Source organism: Monodon monoceros, unplaced genomic scaffold, assembly GCF_005190385.1.
Source record: "Monodon monoceros isolate NGI ecotype Baffin Bay Population unplaced genomic scaffold, NGI_Narwhal_1 Super_Scaffold_7, whole genome shotgun sequence".
NCBI classification, from domain to species: domain Eukaryota; kingdom Metazoa; phylum Chordata; class Mammalia; order Artiodactyla; family Monodontidae; genus Monodon; species Monodon monoceros.
The window spans coordinates 99,975,364-99,992,097 of record NW_021703784.1 but is presented as its reverse complement, the minus strand read 5'-3'; the positions used below and the strand labels follow the sequence as shown (position 1 = coordinate 99,992,097).

General features: G+C 56.3%; 1 protein-coding gene across 5 annotated transcripts; it reads left to right on the top strand.

The window, feature by feature from the left end:
* The first annotated feature begins 44 nt into the window (after positions 1-44).
* Positions 45-15,635, top strand: RASGRP2 (RAS guanyl releasing protein 2). 5 transcript variants are annotated; one of them, XM_029209170.1, is made up of 17 exons: positions 45-137; positions 2,712-2,852; positions 3,497-3,599; positions 4,145-4,207; positions 4,535-4,666; positions 5,432-5,582; positions 5,781-5,954; positions 6,114-6,230; positions 7,975-8,256; positions 9,193-9,270; positions 9,477-9,599; positions 9,930-10,045; positions 13,111-13,252; positions 13,523-13,616; positions 14,138-14,314; positions 15,193-15,257; positions 15,420-15,632. In XM_029209170.1, the coding sequence occupies exons 2-16, from the start codon at positions 2,780-2,782 to the stop codon at positions 15,249-15,251; spliced, it is 1,884 nt and encodes a 627-aa protein (XP_029065003.1). In that variant the 5' UTR covers positions 45-137; positions 2,712-2,779; the 3' UTR covers positions 15,252-15,257; positions 15,420-15,632. The 5 variants fall into 5 exon arrangements, 4 of the variants coding, with proteins under 4 accessions (XP_029065003.1, XP_029065004.1, XP_029065002.1 ...); XM_029209171.1 differs by lacking the exon at positions 45-137 and adding an exon at positions 761-871 and having other exon boundaries at positions 13,523-13,559; XM_029209169.1 differs by lacking the exon at positions 45-137 and adding an exon at positions 763-871.
* The last annotated feature ends 1,099 nt before the right edge of the window (positions 15,636-16,734 follow it).

Genomic DNA, 16,734 nt, shown 5'->3' with positions numbered 1-16,734 from the left:
GCTGCGGAGAACCCACCCGTCGCTTGCAGCTGCCCCTTTTCATCTGGCCTCATGGGGAGCCAGGCTTCCGGGGCCCCAGTCCCTCCTGTGTGAACTGGAGCTCCCTCTATCCCCAGACCTCGAGGCCCCTTCTCCAGGTAGCCGCGTTTTCATTCCTCCCTCCCCACAAGCCCCTCTCCCCCAAGTGTTCCCACCTTGTCCTAGCCCCTCCCCCAGGCTATCACAAGGACCCGCCGCGCCCACGCCCCCGATGTCTACCCAACCTGTGCCCCCCGCTGCCCGCAGGAAGACGCCCGGCCCCAGGCCGGGTTAGCCCCGTGGGAACGGTTTGTCTCGAAAACAGGAACCCGGGCCGGGGGCTGGGCGGGGCGCCCCTTCCCCACCGCAGTCTACTTCCTGCCCCTCCCGGCTTCCTCTGCCCCACACCAGACAGGGCGGGGGGCAGGGGGGTGTCTGTGATGGGGGGAGAGGACCGGTGGTTTAGTTCCCCCCTTCCATGTCCCGAGCGGCCTGACCTCCCCTCACCCACCCTCGGCGCGGCCCGTGGCGCAGCCCCCCCGCCCGCGGCCCTCGTCTCCCGGGCGGCGCGGCAGGGCAGGGGTTAAGCTGCCGCAGGGACCGCCGCGTGCGGGGCGAGAGGGAGCCCCCGATGGGGGAGGCGCAGCCGCCGGTGCGGAGCCCGGCGTAGGGGCGGGAGGGGAGGGGAGGGGAGAGGAGGGGGCGGCCGCGGCGCGGGGGCGGGGCGGCGGGGAGCGGGGCCGCGGCGCGGAGAGCGGGCGGGAGCCGCAGCCGCAGCGAGGTCGGCGGGCGGGAGAGCACGGAGGTGGCGCCAGTCGGGCCGGGTGCGGGCTTCTTGCCGCGGGTCCCAAGTGTGAGTGAATGAGCGCGGGGCGGGGAGGTGCTCAGGGCAGAGGAGGCCCGGCCCCTAGGGGCCCTTGAGGGCGGCGCAGACGGGCTGGGGGCGGCGGGTGGGTTGGTGGGTGGGGAATCTGCGGCCCGGGTCAGGGCTTAGGAGGAACCTGCCGAGAGACCCGAAGCTCCCTGGACAAGCGCGGGAGGGGGCGGCAAACGGGGCGCACCCGGCTCTTCCTAGCCACGTCTCAGCGGGACCTTCCCCGGCGAAGCCCCCATTTGACAGATGAGAAAATTGAGGCTCCGAGAGGCCAAGTGACTCTCAAGGTCACACAGCGAGGAAGCGGGAGAGCCGCGGGGTGATGACTCTGGGTGGCTCCTAGGAAAAGTCTACCAGAGAACTCCATAGAGGAGCCCCCCGCTCCCCCCCGCCCGCAGCCCGGGGGAGAATGTGTAGGGGCGGGGTACCTTCTGTGGGGCAAGGCTTTGCCAGCGTCCGTGGGTACGGGATGTCAGGTCGCTGGGGCCGCAGGGCTGGCCCTAGATCGCAGATGAAGGGGGCGGGGGCGGAATGGGCGTGTGTGCATACCCACCGGGTGTGTGCATGTGTGGGAGAGTGTACATGCGTGTAGGTGCACTGCCTTGCGTGTGTGCACACGTGTGCGGATGTCGCGCTGCTGTGGCCGCGGAACTCCAGGCTGGCCTGGCTCTAGTGAGCAGCAGGGCCCCCTCCAACGGGTTTGCATTCTGGGGTAGAGAGCTGGGTACGTGTGTCCGAGGTTTCCTTCGTTCAGGTGTGCGAGGGCTGTGGGTGCCATTGTGTGTGAGAGAGAGTATGGGAGGTAATTGCCTGAGGCTCGGCTTCTTGGGAGCCTCAGGCATTCTTGCACCCCGATGTGGGTCCCTGGCCTCGGGTGTGGAATGAGTGTCTCTGCATGGGTGCGTATATTCCCGCCAGTGACTGGAGCTGCTGGTGGAGTCGTACAGGCACTCTCCACCCCGCACGGTGCTAGCGCCCCCTTCTGGGCACCCTACTCTGTGCTCGAGTGTGGACGGCCTGTGTGTGCGCTCAGTTCGACTGTGCAGTATGGGGACCTGCGTCAGGGTCTGGGGATGAAGATAGCCTGCGGAAGGTCTGAGCCGGGACCCTTGGGGCCTTCACGGAGGAGGTGGCTTGGGAGCGCGCGGTTCCCAGGCTCAGGCTTCCCGCTGACGCCTCTGGGCCGCAGTGGGCTCCCCGCTCCGCCCTCTCCGCCCCCCACCCCGCCCCAGGAATGTTCCTCTCCGCTTCAGCCCGCCTCCCCAATGGCAGGCCCCTGGGGGCTGCCACAGCCACGCCTTCCTTTCCGGGGAGCCCAGGAGGGGGCGACGCGGGCAGGACGCCTGGGTTCCTCCCCCCTCTCATCCCAGGGAGAAATTCCTCCGAGGTCCCCTCAGGCTCTGGGTTCCCAAAATAACCCTGCGGGGGAAGGGAGGCTGTGAAGGGAGGGAAGCGGGAGGGGCGCAGAACTGAGCTGCGGGGTGCTGCAGGTGCCTCTGGGGAGAGGACGTGAGAAGAGGGCCTGCGGGGAGGGGGGGCTGGGACACTAACCAGCCCCCCGAGTTCTGGCTCGTCCCTATCCCCGGGGAGTCCCTCAGCCCTCCCACGACTCCAAGGGTGGGCCGGAAGCTTCTTGGTCAGTTCGTTTCCCAACTGGTGGGTTGCAACATCCCGGGCCAGTTAACCCCAGGAGTGGCCGCGGCGGACGACTCCGCCCCTGCCCAGCAGGGGGCGTGCCTGCCCCGCCCCATTTCTGTCCGCGGGGCCGCTCCCCTGGCCCGCGCCTCCGCGGACTCCGGCTCTGTCTCTCCCGGGACAGGGGTCAGGTCCGAGCCCCGTGGAGGCTCTCGGAGCGCAGCTTGGCCCAGCCTACCCGCGCCGGAGGCCATGGCGGGCACCCTGGACCTGGACAAGGGCTGCACGGTGGAGGAGCTGCTCCGTGGTTGCATTGAAGCCTTCGGTGAGTGGCACGGGAGGACACGCCCAGCCTGAGACCAGCCGGGAGCCTGAACCCTGACCCCTGCCTCCCAGGGCAGACCTCTGCCCAACTCGCATCCTGCAGCCTCTTTGGCGAAAGTCTCCTCTTCATCCCGGGGTAGAGATCCACACGGTGCAGAAAGAGAAAAGGTTTCCCTTCCCTAGTATACCAGCGTTGAAGGGAGGAGCGACGGGGTCCCCAGACTCTGACCCACGAGGACCGTTATCTGTCTCCCCGGGGGATCCGGAGGAACTCGCTATTGCGGCCTGGAAGCTGTTTCCGGCTGATGGGGGGTGGCTTATCTGGTGAAGGGGTGCCCCTTCCCCAGGCACTCAGGAAATGACCTCTGGATTCTTGACCCCGCGGAACCCGTCTCCTTCCGCCCCAGCTGGTTCCCCTCCAGACTACAGGCCCGACTCAGACGCTCCTCTCCTCTAGTTCCTCGGATCCTGCCTTATCCCTCTTCCACCCTACCTTTACTTTATAATCTGCCTCCTGGTTTCGGAGCCCTCGGAAAGCCGGAGGCGGCCGGGAGCCAGAAACCCGGCAGGCTGCGGGGTAGGGTTTAGGGACCGAAGCTGCGGGACGTAGGGTCAACCCGCTTCTCCTTGACCCCTCGGAGTTAGATGACTCCGGGAAGGTGCGGGACCCGCAGCTGGTGCGCATGTTCCTCATGATGCACCCCTGGTACATCCCTTCCTCTCAGCTGGCGGCAAAACTGCTGTACGTATATCCTTCGCCGGCCTCGCCAAGGGCCCTGCAGTCCGCATCCATAAGGGAGCCCCGCTGCCCAGCGGGGGCAGAGGATGGGCTTCGCTCCTAGAGCGTGGGCCACTCCCACATCACAGAATTCAGGATTGGCCCAGGCTGCAGCTAGGGCCTAAGCTCCACCCCTTTCCTCCCCTTAGAGCTAAGGCCCCGTCCCCGGGTCTCTCCCCAGGCTAGGCCTTGCTCTTTCCTCCCCACAGCCTAGCACCTGTTCCTACTCCCAGCGCAGGTTCTGCCTCTTGCTTCTCTCCCAGAACCCAGGTCCTGCTCTCAGCCTCTCCCAGAATCTGGCCCCCATTCCATCCAGGCACCCTCCCAAAGCTCACACCTCACCTCTGTTTTCAGCCCCTTTCCAGAGCTTGGGCCCTGCCCGCCCCAGACCCCACCCCTAGAATTTCTCCTAGAACCGGGCCCTGCCCTCAGCCTCCCCCAAGAACTCGGGTTCCATCCCCTGCCTCCTTTTCTAGAGTAAGTCTCCATGCTTGTTTTCCTTAACTCTGCTTCACCTACCAACAATCCCGGAAGGACAACTCCAGTTCGCTTCAGGTGAAAACATGCCATCTGGTCAGGTGAGTCTTCCTCTTGGGGCTCTGTCCCCTCCTCTGCTCCCTTATCTCAGGCTTCAGACTAGCCTGAAGGAGTGGAAATAGCTCGTTCTGGAAGCTGGTCATGTGGGTTTGAACCCAGCTCTGTCCATGGTGGTTGTGCTGCCGCAGGCTTGCCCCTTCCTGGTCCTGGCCCGGTCCCTGTTTTCTGATCTGCCCAGTGCGGGTAGGGAAGGAAAGAGCTGGGCAAGGGGAACCACAGTTCAAGGCTCTTTCCCCCTCTCTGGGGAACTACAGTCCTAGGGGATGGTGAGGGAAGGGCTGCCTTGGGTGACTCTGAACCTCCACCAGGTACTGGATCTCAGCATTCCCAGCAGAGTTTGACTTGAATCCTGAGCTCGCTGAGCAGATCAAGGAGCTGAAGGCTCTGCTAGACCAAGAAGGGAACCGCCGGCACAGCAGCCTCATCGACATCGAGAGCGTGTGCGTGGGGGGAGCTCGGAGGGCTGGGCAGGGCACTCAGCATCCTACACCATCTGCACTTAATAAATGTTTGTCGAATTGAATGGGTGAGGGTCATGTCACTCTTGCTTAAAAACCTTCTATGGCTTCCTATCGTCTTCAAAATGCCTCGGCTGGGGATTAAGGCCTTTCATAGTCTCAGGCCAGCTTGGCATTCCTGCCTCATCTTCCACAGCCCACCATCCCATACCAGGCACCTCATACTGCAGCTGCACGGGTCCACTCACCATTCTGCAGCTCCTGCATCCTTTCCCACCATGGCGCTTTGCTCATGTCCCCTTGCCTCCTCCTCCGTGTTATCAAAACTTAGCACAAGTGTGGAGTGTCTGTGGGCTCTTTCAGGGCAGAATTTGTCGTTCCTGCCTCTGTTCCTCCATGACACTTTGTGCAGACCTCTGCCCAAAGACCTCCACACTTGTGTCACGCTATTTCGTGATTGTTTGTTTGTGTCTGTCTCCCTCAGTAGACTGTGAGCTCCTCGGGGGCAGGAACCGTGTCTTGCTCATCTCTGTACCCCCAGCGCCTAGCACAGTGCCTGTCACAGAGTAGGTCTTCCATAAATCTGTGTTGAGTGTGTGATGAGGGGGAGATTGCAGGAGGTGCTGGGACTGGGGACATTCGTGCCCTGCACAGTGTCTCGCGGTCAGCGTGAGTGGCATGAGTGTAGGGCCATGAGGGGTGGGGCATCTTCAGCAAAGGACTCACTGCCCCGCCCCACTCCCCCAGCCCCACCTACAAGTGGAATCGGCAGGTGACCCAGAGGAACCCTGTGGAACAGAAAAAGCGCAAGATGTCCCTGTTGTTTGACCACCTGGACCCCATGGAGCTGGCAGCACATCTCACCTACTTGGAATATTGCTCCTTTTGCAAGATCCTGGTGCGGCCCAGTGGCCTTCAGTCAGGGAGCGGGTGTGGGCTGGGGAGGGGGTGCCAGGAGGGGCAGGGTCTCTGGGGTAGGTGGGGTCACAGGGTGGGTCTGGGGTTTCAGTGTAACCACCAAAGGGCCGCTGGAGGGTGAGGAGCGGCCATTGGTGAGGGGAGGGGCCACAGGGTGCTGAGGCCACTGTGCCTGCAGTTCCAGGACTATCACAGTTTTGTGACTCACGGCTGCACCGTGGACAACCCTGTCCTGGAGCGATTCATCTCCCTCTTCAACAGTGTCTCGCAGTGGGTGCAACTCATGATTCTCAGCAAGCCCACAGCCCCGCAGCGGGCCCTGGTCATCACACACTTCGTCCACGTTGCAGAGGTGCCTGCCCCTCCCCTTCCCCCCAACCTCCCAAATTGCCAGTAGGGCTGAGTCCCTCCTTTCCCCTAACCCACTGCTAGGTCTTCTCCAGAAAAGCTGGGCCAAATTCTGGGCCCACTCAGTGACTCACTGCCTCATCTCTCTCCATTTATTCCCCAGAAACTCCTGGAGCTGCAGAATTTCAACACGCTGATGGCGGTGGTCGGGGGCCTGAGCCACAGCTCCATTTCCCGCCTCAAGGAGACCCACAGCCACGTGAGCCCAGAGACCATCAAGGTGCTTGAGACTCGGGGGGTCAGGGGAATGGCCTGGTCAGCCTTCCCAGGGCTGGCCTCGCTGAGAACTCCCAGCAGTGCTGGGGGCTGGGCACTCCCTCTTCATTTGATAAATGAGGAAACTGAGTCTGGGGGTTAAATCCTTTTCCAGTTGCACAGTGAAAGCAGCAGAGTGGAGTCTCACAGGTCTGCCGAACTTCAAAGCTCGTGCTTTACTCCTCCCCTGCTTATTTTATTTTATCTTATTTTGGTCGTGCCGCACATATGTGGGATCTTAGTTCCCTGACCAGGGATCAAACCTGTGCCCCCTGCAGTGGAAGCACCGAGTTTTAACCACGGGACCACCAGGGAAGTCCCTATTTTATTTTAAAAAACATAACTGGTGACATACATATAGAAAAGTCTATAAAACATATGTACAGTTAAAAAAAATTAGAAAACGCCTGTGTAACTACCACTCAGGTCAAGAAGTAGAACACTGCCAGCCCCCGAAGCTCCCAGCACCTTAGCGCACAACTCCGTCCTCATCAGAGGCAAACAATGTCATAACATTCCTAAGGCTGATGACCTTGCTTTTCTTTCTTTCTTTTTAAAAATTTTTATTTATTTATTCATTTATTTTGGCCATACTGCGCGGCATGTGGGATCTTAGTCCCCACACCCGTGCTCCCTGCAGTGAAAGCTCAGAATCCTAACCACTGGACCACCAGGGAATTCCTGACCTTGTTTTTCTTGATAGCTTTACCACCTGTGCATGCATCCCAAAAGCATGTGCGTTTCTTGTTGCCTGTTTTTGAACCTCCTATGAATGGAATTGTGTTGTATACGTGATTTTACTTCTTGCTTCTTTCATTCTTACATTCCGTTATGTGGAGCAATTGCTCACTCACTTCCGTTGCCGTATAATGTTTTAGTCCACCCCGATTTGTGTATCTCCTCTACTACTGAACATTTGGGGTTTTTCCAGTTTGGGCTGTTACGAATGATACCACTAAGAATATTCTTCGAAATCGTCGTCCTGTGCTGCTCTGCCTCCCTGATCCTCAGTTTCCTCTTCTGTGAAATGGTTTTTTAAAAAAATATTTATTTATTTTCTTTATGTTTTTGGCTGTGTCGGGTCTTAGCTGCGGCACGTGGGGTCTTCATTGAAGCTTGCGGGATCTTTTGTTGCGGCGCGGGCTCTTCATTGTGGCGTGTGGGCTTCTCTCTAGTTGTGGCGCACAGGTTCCAGAGTGCTGGGCTCTGTAGTTTGCGGCCCACAGGCTCTCTTGTTGAGGCACGCGAGCTCAGTAGTTGCGGCACGGGGGCCTAGATGCCTCACGGCATGTGGGATCTTAGCTCCCTGACCAAGGATCAAACCCGTGTCCCCTGCATTGGAAGGCGGGTTCTTTACCACTGGACCACCAGGGAAGTCCCCTCTTCTGTTAAATGTTGATGATAATCTGTGCCCAGGCCTGGTGTAGAGGTGTGGTATTTGGTAGTGGGTGTCCCTTTGAACTCGTGACCTATGACTTCTGATTCCCAGGGGCTAAGGGAGCCAGTGTTGGGGGATAGTGAGGGAGGCTTTTGACCTTTCACCCATCCCTAACCCTGACTCCACATCCTCTCCCACATTTCCAGGGCTGGGCAGGGGAAGGAGAGCTGAGCTTGAGATATGTGATGTGTGTGTGTGTGTGTGTGTGTGTGTGTGTGTGTGTGTGTGTGTGTTTGTGTGTGTGTGTGACCCTCTGCCCTTTGTCCCCCAGCTCTGGGAAGGTCTGACAGAACTAGTGACGGCCACTGGTAACTATGGCAACTACCGGCGCCGGCTGGCAGCCTGCGTGGGTTTCCGCTTCCCCATCTTGGGTGTGCACCTCAAGGACCTGGTGGCCCTGCAGCTGGCACTGCCTGACTGGCTGGACCCCACCCGGACCCGACTTAATGGGGCCAAGATGAAGCAGCTCTTCAGCATCCTGGAGGAGCTGGCCATGGTGACCAGCCTTCAGCCCCCAGTGCAAGCCAACCCCGACCTGCTGAGCCTGCTGACGGTGAGGGGCCAGGCAGCAGGGTCGACAGCTGCACCTGGTCCTGCAGGCTTGGCCTTGGGTTCTCAGTTATGATCGAAGAACTGACACCCAGCCTGGGCCCCAAGGCTGCGATGAACTTGGAGAAGGGTTCTAGGCTCCAGATGGGGCTGTGGGCCCCTGAGGCTGGCATGTGGACTTGAGGCTGGGCCTGGGCCCTGGGTTGAGTTCCTAGCAGTGGGCTGTGTTCAAGGTTTGGGGTCAAACTCTGGATTCTGGGTATAGGGGTGGCTTTTATTTTTTTTTTTAATTTTTAGTTTTTGGCTGTGCTTCATGGCTTGTGGGATCTTAGTTCCCTGACCAGGGATGGAACCCGCACCCTCGGCAGTGAAAGGGCCGAGTCCTAACCCCTGGACCGCCAGGGAGTTCCCCAGGGGCGGCTTTTAAACATGGCCCGGAGCTCTGAGCTTCTGGGCTTGGTCTTGGACTTGGTTTTGAGCCCTAGCGTAGGAGTTGGGTTCTAGTCCAGATCTGGACTAGGTTCTAATCATTGGGCTGGGGCTTAGGTTTTAAGGTTTGGTGTGAAGTCTTACCTGTTTCTGGGTTCTGGACTGAGATGGGGATTGAAATCTGAGCTGGAGTCTGGTTGCTGGGTGGGATTCTATGTTGGGGGGGAATTTCAGAGCTCTCAGCTGGGTTGCGACCTGGATTCTTGGCTGAGATCTTGACAGTGCATTGTGTTCAAGGTTTGGGGCCGAGATACAGGTTCTGGTCTGTGTGCTAGGCTGGCGTGTGGTTGCTGGGATGTGTTCTAAGCTGGCCTTTGTCCTGAGTCTAGCTTCTGGGCCAGGCTCGGGGCTGGGCTGCGACCTCTAGGTAGACCTGTGGGTCTGAGTTCTGGGCAGTGGGCTCCTGAGGGCAGCGGAGGCCAGTGGGCGTGATCAGACCTGTGTGTCCCAGGTGTCTCTGGATCAGTATCAGACAGAGGATGAGCTCTACCAGCTGTCCCTGCAGCGGGAACCGCGCTCCAAGTCCTCGGTGAGGGACGGAATCGCTGCTTACCCACTCGGCCCATCCTCTTCCTCCCCCACCTCTGCCCTCCCGGGAGTTCCAAGATTAGAGGCTACCTCACCTATCCTGCTCGTTGGGCAGGCTTCCTTGTCCCCAGGGCTTGCCCTCTCTCCTCCACTGGGCCCTGGGCTTCCTCATCTCTGGCCCTCTCTCAGCCTCGACCATTCCCACAGCCAACCAGCCCCACCAGCTGCACGCCGCCTCCCCGGCCCCCGGTGCTGGAGGAGTGGACCTCAGCGGCCAAACCCAAGCTGGATCAGGCACTCATGGTGGAGCACATTGAGAAGATGGTGGAGGTGAGACTCTGTGGCAGCCAGCTCTGGAGTCTGCGGGGTGGGGGGACAGGTCCGTAGTGGTCAATCAAGGCTAGTTTTGCCACGGCACTGCCCTGGGAGCCACCACCAGTGCCAGGTTCAAGGGTCAACACTCAGTCTCCAGAAGGCACGGGGCACAGCTGATGGGTGGGGTTGGGATGGGGGTACGGAGAAGGGAGGTGGTGGGGGAGCCAGACAGCTGCCCACGGCTGAGACGCCCGCCCTTCATCACTTGGACTGGGAATGTGGGCAGGGTGGGGCCAATGCTCCTTTTATCCTCCCCTCCCCTATGTGTCCCTCTATGTACTCCAGTCTGTGTTCCGGAACTTCGATGTCGATGGGGACGGCCACATCTCACAGGAGGAGTTCCAGATCATCCGTGGGAACTTTCCTTACCTCAGCGCCTTTGGGGACTTCGACCAGAACCAGTGAGGAGGCCTGGGGGCAGGGGGAGAGGGAAAGCAGGCTCACTTCCCCTTGGGTTTTAGTTTCCTCCCGTGCAAGATGAGGACATTGAACCAGATGATCTTGAGGGAGGAAGCCACCCATGTGGGGAGGGGCTCTTATTTTCGGGGAGGCTTCCAGCTGCAGAGGCACAGGGTTACCTCACTTATTCAGACCGAAGAGGGGGTGGGGGGACTCCACCTGAATCTTGCAAAGACGGTGGCCTGGGGACTGTTGCTACATAAATGCCATTTTATTTGTGGAGCTCACAGCTGGCAAAAAGTGTGGGCACGTTGAACTCCTGGGTAGCCTATCTTAATGAATAGATAAGAAAGGCCTGCAATTAGCAGCACCCACTTGCTTATCAACAATTCACAATTCACATGCTGACAATTTGGACAAACAGCTGGTTCTCTGGAGTAGGTTAAACATGCAACCATGTTCGCATCTTGGTTTTGCTGAGCGGACAAAATTCCAATCAAAATTTATAGTCCATCCCAGGTCGATTTACTTTTCAGTGTTATCCATATTTCAAAAAGCTGGGTTTTTTCCCATATTATAAAAATGCATGGTTAAAAAAAAATCCAGGTAGTAAAATAGATTTATAGTGAGCAAAGTGTATAAGGTAAGAAGTGAAAATTCCCTCCCTCCTTTCCCACTCAGAGGTTGTCATTAGTAACTATGTTAGTAACATTACTGGTGTGGCAATGCCTGTATCTTTCCAGTCTTTTTTTCATGCGTGTTGCAAATTGTTAGAGAATTTGTCTGTGTCTGTTTCATAGACAAACAGGATGATGGTATAAATCTGGTTCCGCCAGTGGCGTTCATTGTAGTTGCTTTGTTTCTCCTCCCAGCGTTGGGAACAAATAGTTGAAAACAGAGTTTTCTCTGAGTTGAAAACAGTTCCCTGTCACCTCCCTGCGTTAGGGTGGAGTTTTTCCAGGCCACACTTTTAGGGAGGGTGCAGCCCTTGGAGACCTTCAAGGCGTCAGCTTCATGCAGGTGTCTCAGCCTTAACTCCCCACCTCCTGCAGGCCCCAGGCAGGTATCAAAATCCAGCACCCGGCTCCTGGGGCAGCCACAGCTCACTGAATCAATCCGAAGATCTCTCTTTGTTTCTGAAACTTGGGGGTTTCCATTTCTTACAAACTCACCTATGCATTTAAAGCAATTTTTGATATATTTTAACCAGCATCTGGGTATTTGTGGCAGTAGGGTTTTCAGGGTTTTTTGTTTTTGTTTTTAAATCACTGTCTTGACAGAGCTGCATGCTTTGTGTTTTTTTACTTTTGTTTTCCACTTAAACCCTCATCATGGACATCTTTCCAGGCCGATGCGTGCAGAACTACCTCGTTCTGTAGGACAGCTGCAGCGTGTCACACTGTGTGGCTGGGCCCTCATTTGCCTCACCATTCTCCTGCTGGTGGACATGTAGGCTGTTCCCAGTTTTTCGCTATTAACATCCACCATGCTACTGTGAACATCTTTGTACCCATGCACTCAGGCCACTATTTTTGTAGGAGAAATTCCTAGAAGTGGGATAATTGGATCAAAAGATATGCACATTCTAAATTAGAAGAGAGACTGCCAAGGTGACCTCAGGCAAGGTTGTGCCAGCTTGCACTCCCATCAACAGTGAACGAGTGCCCATTTCCCAACTTCCTTGCCAACAGTGGATGCTATAATAAGCTTTACAATTTTGCCAGTCTAATTGGCAAATGGCGTCTTGGTTAAATTTGCATTTCTTTAATACTAGTGGGGGTAGGAGATCTTCATATGTTTACTGGCCACTTCTATTTCTTCTGTAAATTGCCTGTTCATGTCCTTTGTCCATTATTCCACTGGGTTTGTGAGTCTTTTTCTCATTGATTTCTAGAATCTTTGTTAATGGATATTAACCCTTGGTGTTGAATATGTTTGCAAATATTTTCTCCCAGTCTGTCATTTATGTTGTCCTTTTCCATATAAAATTTTTTAAAAATGTGTGCTCAATATGTCAGTCTTTTCCTTTATGGCTTCTCGGATTTGTGTTATGCGTAGAAAGGCCTTCATCCCCTCAAGATTACAAAATTCTTCCCTTATACCTTTTCAGATACTTTGAAATTCTTATTTTTTACATTAGTGTTCTGAATTTAGTGGGAATTAAGTTTTCATGAACAGTGTGAGATAGGAGCCTAGGTTTACATATTTTCATAAACCATCAGTCGTCCCAACGTACCACTGATTTGAAGGACAACCTGGATCACGTAAATACAATGGGCAGGCGTTTCCAACAAGGGCCACCCCTGGTGGAAATAGCTCCCAGTGGCCCAGCATCTATTAACCATTACAGACGCTGTTGTCAATGTTCCATGTGCACTATCTCATTTAAGCCTTACCCAAAGGCCTCTGAGGTGTAGGAGCTATCATCGTCCCCATTTATAGAAGAGGAAGCCGAGGGATGGGGCTTGAAGTCACACAGAGAAGAAGTAGAGCCCAGATTTGAACTGAGTTCTGTCCATCTCCAGAGCACGTGCTCACTCTTTCCCTAAAATATGTGAATGGATGAAAAAAAGGGCTCCGTGGGGAATCCCTGGATTACCTTTCTGGCAGGATTATGCAAGAGTGAGACAGGTGCAGCTTTTTCCAATCTTACCTGGTCCCCAAACTCATCAGAGATCTCTTAATTCTCAGGGCTCCGGACTGGTGTTCCACAGAGCTCACTTTGGGAAACAGAAGCTGATAATCCCATGGGAAAGTGCAGAGCAATTTTAGTTTACACACCAACTCTGTGAAGTGAGCAGGGCAGGAATTATGATCCCCATTTTTCCAGGGAGGAAACCCAGGGCAATTGACTTGCCCAAGACCACACAACTAGTTAGTAGCAGCTACTACATCTGCCTGACTCCAAGTCTAGTGTTCTTTCTCTTTCCTGCACCAGGGGTCCAAAATCAGGAGTCGGTGAGGACCTTTAACTTGGTAGGGGTTTTTCCCAGTGGGATGGGTTAAGCTGGTGGTGGGTGGTCCCAGGGAGGCCCCCAGAGCTGAGGCCCTCCCCCTTCCCGGACAGGGACGGCTGCATCAGCAAGGAGGAGATGGTCTCCTACTTTCTGCGCTCCAGCTCTGTGCTGGGTGGCCGCATGGGCTTCGTACACAACTTCCACGAGAGCAACTCCTTGCGCCCGGTCGCCTGCCGCCACTGCAAGGCCCTGGTGAGCCCCCGCCCAAGCCACGCCCCTCCAGCACCGGCCCCGCCCCATCCACGCCCGCCCTCCCTTCTGGCCCCGCCCCTGCCAGAGCCTTCTCAGCCTAGGCAAACCTTAATTCCACCTGCCTCCCCTCTTGCTGTTCTGAACAAAACCCTGAGGGGGGCCCTAAGGCTCCAGAAAGGGTCACTCCCACTCCCTGCCCATGGAAAGGAAAAAGTAGAGTCATCCCCTCTAAACCCCTCCCCCCTACTACGGCCCCCTCCTCTATTTCAGATCCTGGGCATCTACAAGCAGGGCCTCAAATGCCGAGGTGAGATGGAGTTGCAAGGCTGCTGGGCTGAGTTTTTTGGGAAGAGTTACTATCTGGGTGAATATTCTCATTTTGGTGGGGTAATTGCCAAGGAGTGAAGTATCTTAGAGCCAGAGAGGCATGCTGATTGACGTGAAGGGGGTAGCCTTTAACAGGGCTTTTGTTGGGACTTCCCTGGCCATCCAGTGGTTAAGACTCCGTGCTTCCACTGCAGGGGGTGTGGGTTCGACCCCTGCTCTGGGAAGTAAGATCCCACCTGCCTCGCAGTTTTGCCAAAAAAACCCCCCAGACCAAAAACCAAAACAAGCAAACCAAAAACCCAAAAAACAACCAACAACAAACAAACAAACAAAAACCAGGGCCTTTATTTTGGTGAGGCAGCTGCCCAGGAACAGGGAGCTTTGGAGAGGGCACAGACTGCCGAGTAGGATGGAGAGAGCACTTGGAAAGGAGGCTCTTGTTTTGGTGGGGCAGCTGCTCAGGAGCAAAGGGACCTGGGGAGAGGTGCAGGCCTGTGGAATGGGGTGAAGGGTATTCTGATCAGTTGATCTGGCTGGGCTCCCCATCTGCCTCCCCAGCCTGTGGTGTTAACTGCCACAAGCAGTGCAAGGATCGTCTGTCAGTTGAGTGCCGGCGCCGGGCCCAGAGTGTGAGTCTGGAGGGGTCTGCACCCTCACCCTCACCCACACATACCCACCATCGCGCCTTCAGCTTCTCCCTGCCCCGCCCTGGCAGGCGAGGCTCCCGGCCTCCAGGTAAGAAGGGGTCTCTTTTTGTACTGGCCTGTGGAGGGAGGGAGGCAAGGCCATGGTGGCATAGTATTACCTTCTCCAGGATGGAAATTATTGCAGAGTTTGTAATTGTCTTATTTTGGTAGGGTGATGGAGAAGGGCTGGACAGGTAAGGGTGTCAGAAGGTGACCAGGGAGCCCTCAACCCTCTGAGGCTGAGGAGGAGAGAGACTAATAAATAAAAAAGAGTAAACGTGAAAGAGACTTCAAGATTCAATTTGCACTCTTATTTTGTTAGGGGGATTGACAATGGGTTGGAGAGGGAGTTTTGTGAGCCATTTGCCTGTGTTTCCCTTTTTGGCTGCTTTGGAGGCTATTCTGAGAAGAGTCCCTTGCCCCCCAAAGCTCCCAGCAGCTCTCTTGGGGCCATTGGTGGTTCTAGGTCAGTTTTCTGCATGACAATTCCTCAAATGATTATTTTGCTGAGAACACTCTGAACAACCATGTTCCACTGGGGTCTAAGGCAGTTGACCACAACTGTTCAGACTGGCATAAGTCCTCAAAAATAGAGGCAGGCACAGGGCATAAGTTCTCAAATACAGAAAAGATGAAACCATTCGCATTGAGCCTTCCAGAAGTGCTGGGGTCTAAAATGTAAAACACACACAAAACTGACATTTAAGCAAACCGCACCGATAAATCTGTGGCTGCAAAAAAGCTGTGGCAAAATGAAAACTTAGAAAAAGAGCCTCAAAAATTGGGCCTTTTGGTCATTCAGTGAATTGATTTTTGGTGGATGGTTCTGCTTCTGGGATGGGGCCGGGTGCCTCCAGTGATGGGGAGAAGGGCTGCTGAGGGCACAGGGACCCAGGAATTGGTCCTGTGGCACCCCCCTCCCTGCAGAGATCCGAGAGGAGGAGGTTCAGACGGTGGAGGATGGCGTGTTTGACATCCACTTGTAATTGATGGTGAGCCCCCCTGCAGCCTGGGCAGAGCCTCCCCACTCAGGGCTGGGGCAATGGGGGGATGGGTGGGACGGGTGCTCTGTCCAAATGGCCCAGGCCAGGTGGAATCCTGCTTTTTGGGGAGTGGGGAGGGTCTTCCTCACAACCTCTGTTTTTTCTTCCCAGCTGTGACTGGATCAAGCACTCATGCCTGCTTTGGAGAAAAGACTTGGACCAGAGCAGGGAGCCTGGGGTGCTGCGGCAGCAGGCCGGGGCTGGGGGGTGGGGTGTGAGGGTGGCATGCAGCTGAGGGCAGGGCCAGGGCTGGTGTCCCTAAGGTTGTACAGATTCTTGTGAATATTTGTGTTTTCCACATGGAATAAAGGCCCAAGTAATTAACCTGGACTATCAGTGCCTAGAATCCTCGCGGGGGGCAGAGGGCAGGGGTCCGTAAGCACAGGGACTAGAACTGTGGCGCAGAAAACTCTGTAGTCAGAGAATCTTGGGAGATCTGGAATCTCATGTGTCTGGAATCTTGGGGGGAGGTAGGATTGTGGGGGATAGAGCCTTAGAACCAGGAAACCGTGGAACAGAGAGTTTTGGGAGGAGGTCTAGAATCTCTAGGAGTCCAGAATCTTGGGGGCCTAAAACTTGAAAGTAGAATTGCTGAGCCTGGTGGTCATGTATAGCCATAGCCTTCAGCCCGCAGCTGAATTTCCCTTGCTTGACAGGTGGTCTTTCAGCCTCTGCTTGTATACTTCCAGCAACGGGGAGCTCACTACAGAGAATCATGGGAGGGAGGGGGCAGCCCTGAGTGCTGGGTGTGGGGGAAGGAGCGAGGGGGGGCACACTCCTTGGGCTTGCAGCCTCCTGGCCTGGCGCTGCTGCCAGCCGGAAGGACAGGGACTTCCAGAGGAAATGCATATTGATCCTGCTGTCAGCCTCTGGCAGCCTCTCCCAACCCAGCTCTTCCCTCCCGAGTTTGCAGCATGGAGGTTTTGGGGGTCACCACTACCTGAGGAAGGCTAAGGCCACTTCAGAGGCTGGTCTTGGTGAGGAGGGTGGACTGGGGGTCTTCGAAAGGTTCTGAAGCTGAGCCAGGCTGCCCCTGGGGTGAGGAGGCTCTAGACAGCAGTCTGAGAATGGGAGCTACCTCCCCAGCTCCCCTCCCCCAAGCTGAGGCATGTCCTACAGCAACTGCAGGTTGTCCTGGGAGTGGAGGCCTGAGCACCCCAACTCCTACCTGCAAAGCACAATATCTGAGGACCTGGCAATGGCCTCAGCCCCCTCCCTCAAACTTCCTTGACCCCATGCCCATCTTTCCCTTTGAGACCCCACTCCCCCTGGCCTACTCCTCATCTGGGGTACCTCCTCCTCTCACCCTGTTACTTCTCAGCTGCAGCTCTGCCACCTGTTGGGCCCCCCAGCCCTGTCCCCCGTTGGGTCCCCCGCACTGCCCCTCCTTCCATCTTCAGCCCCCTCCCTTCCTTCCTCCTCTGGA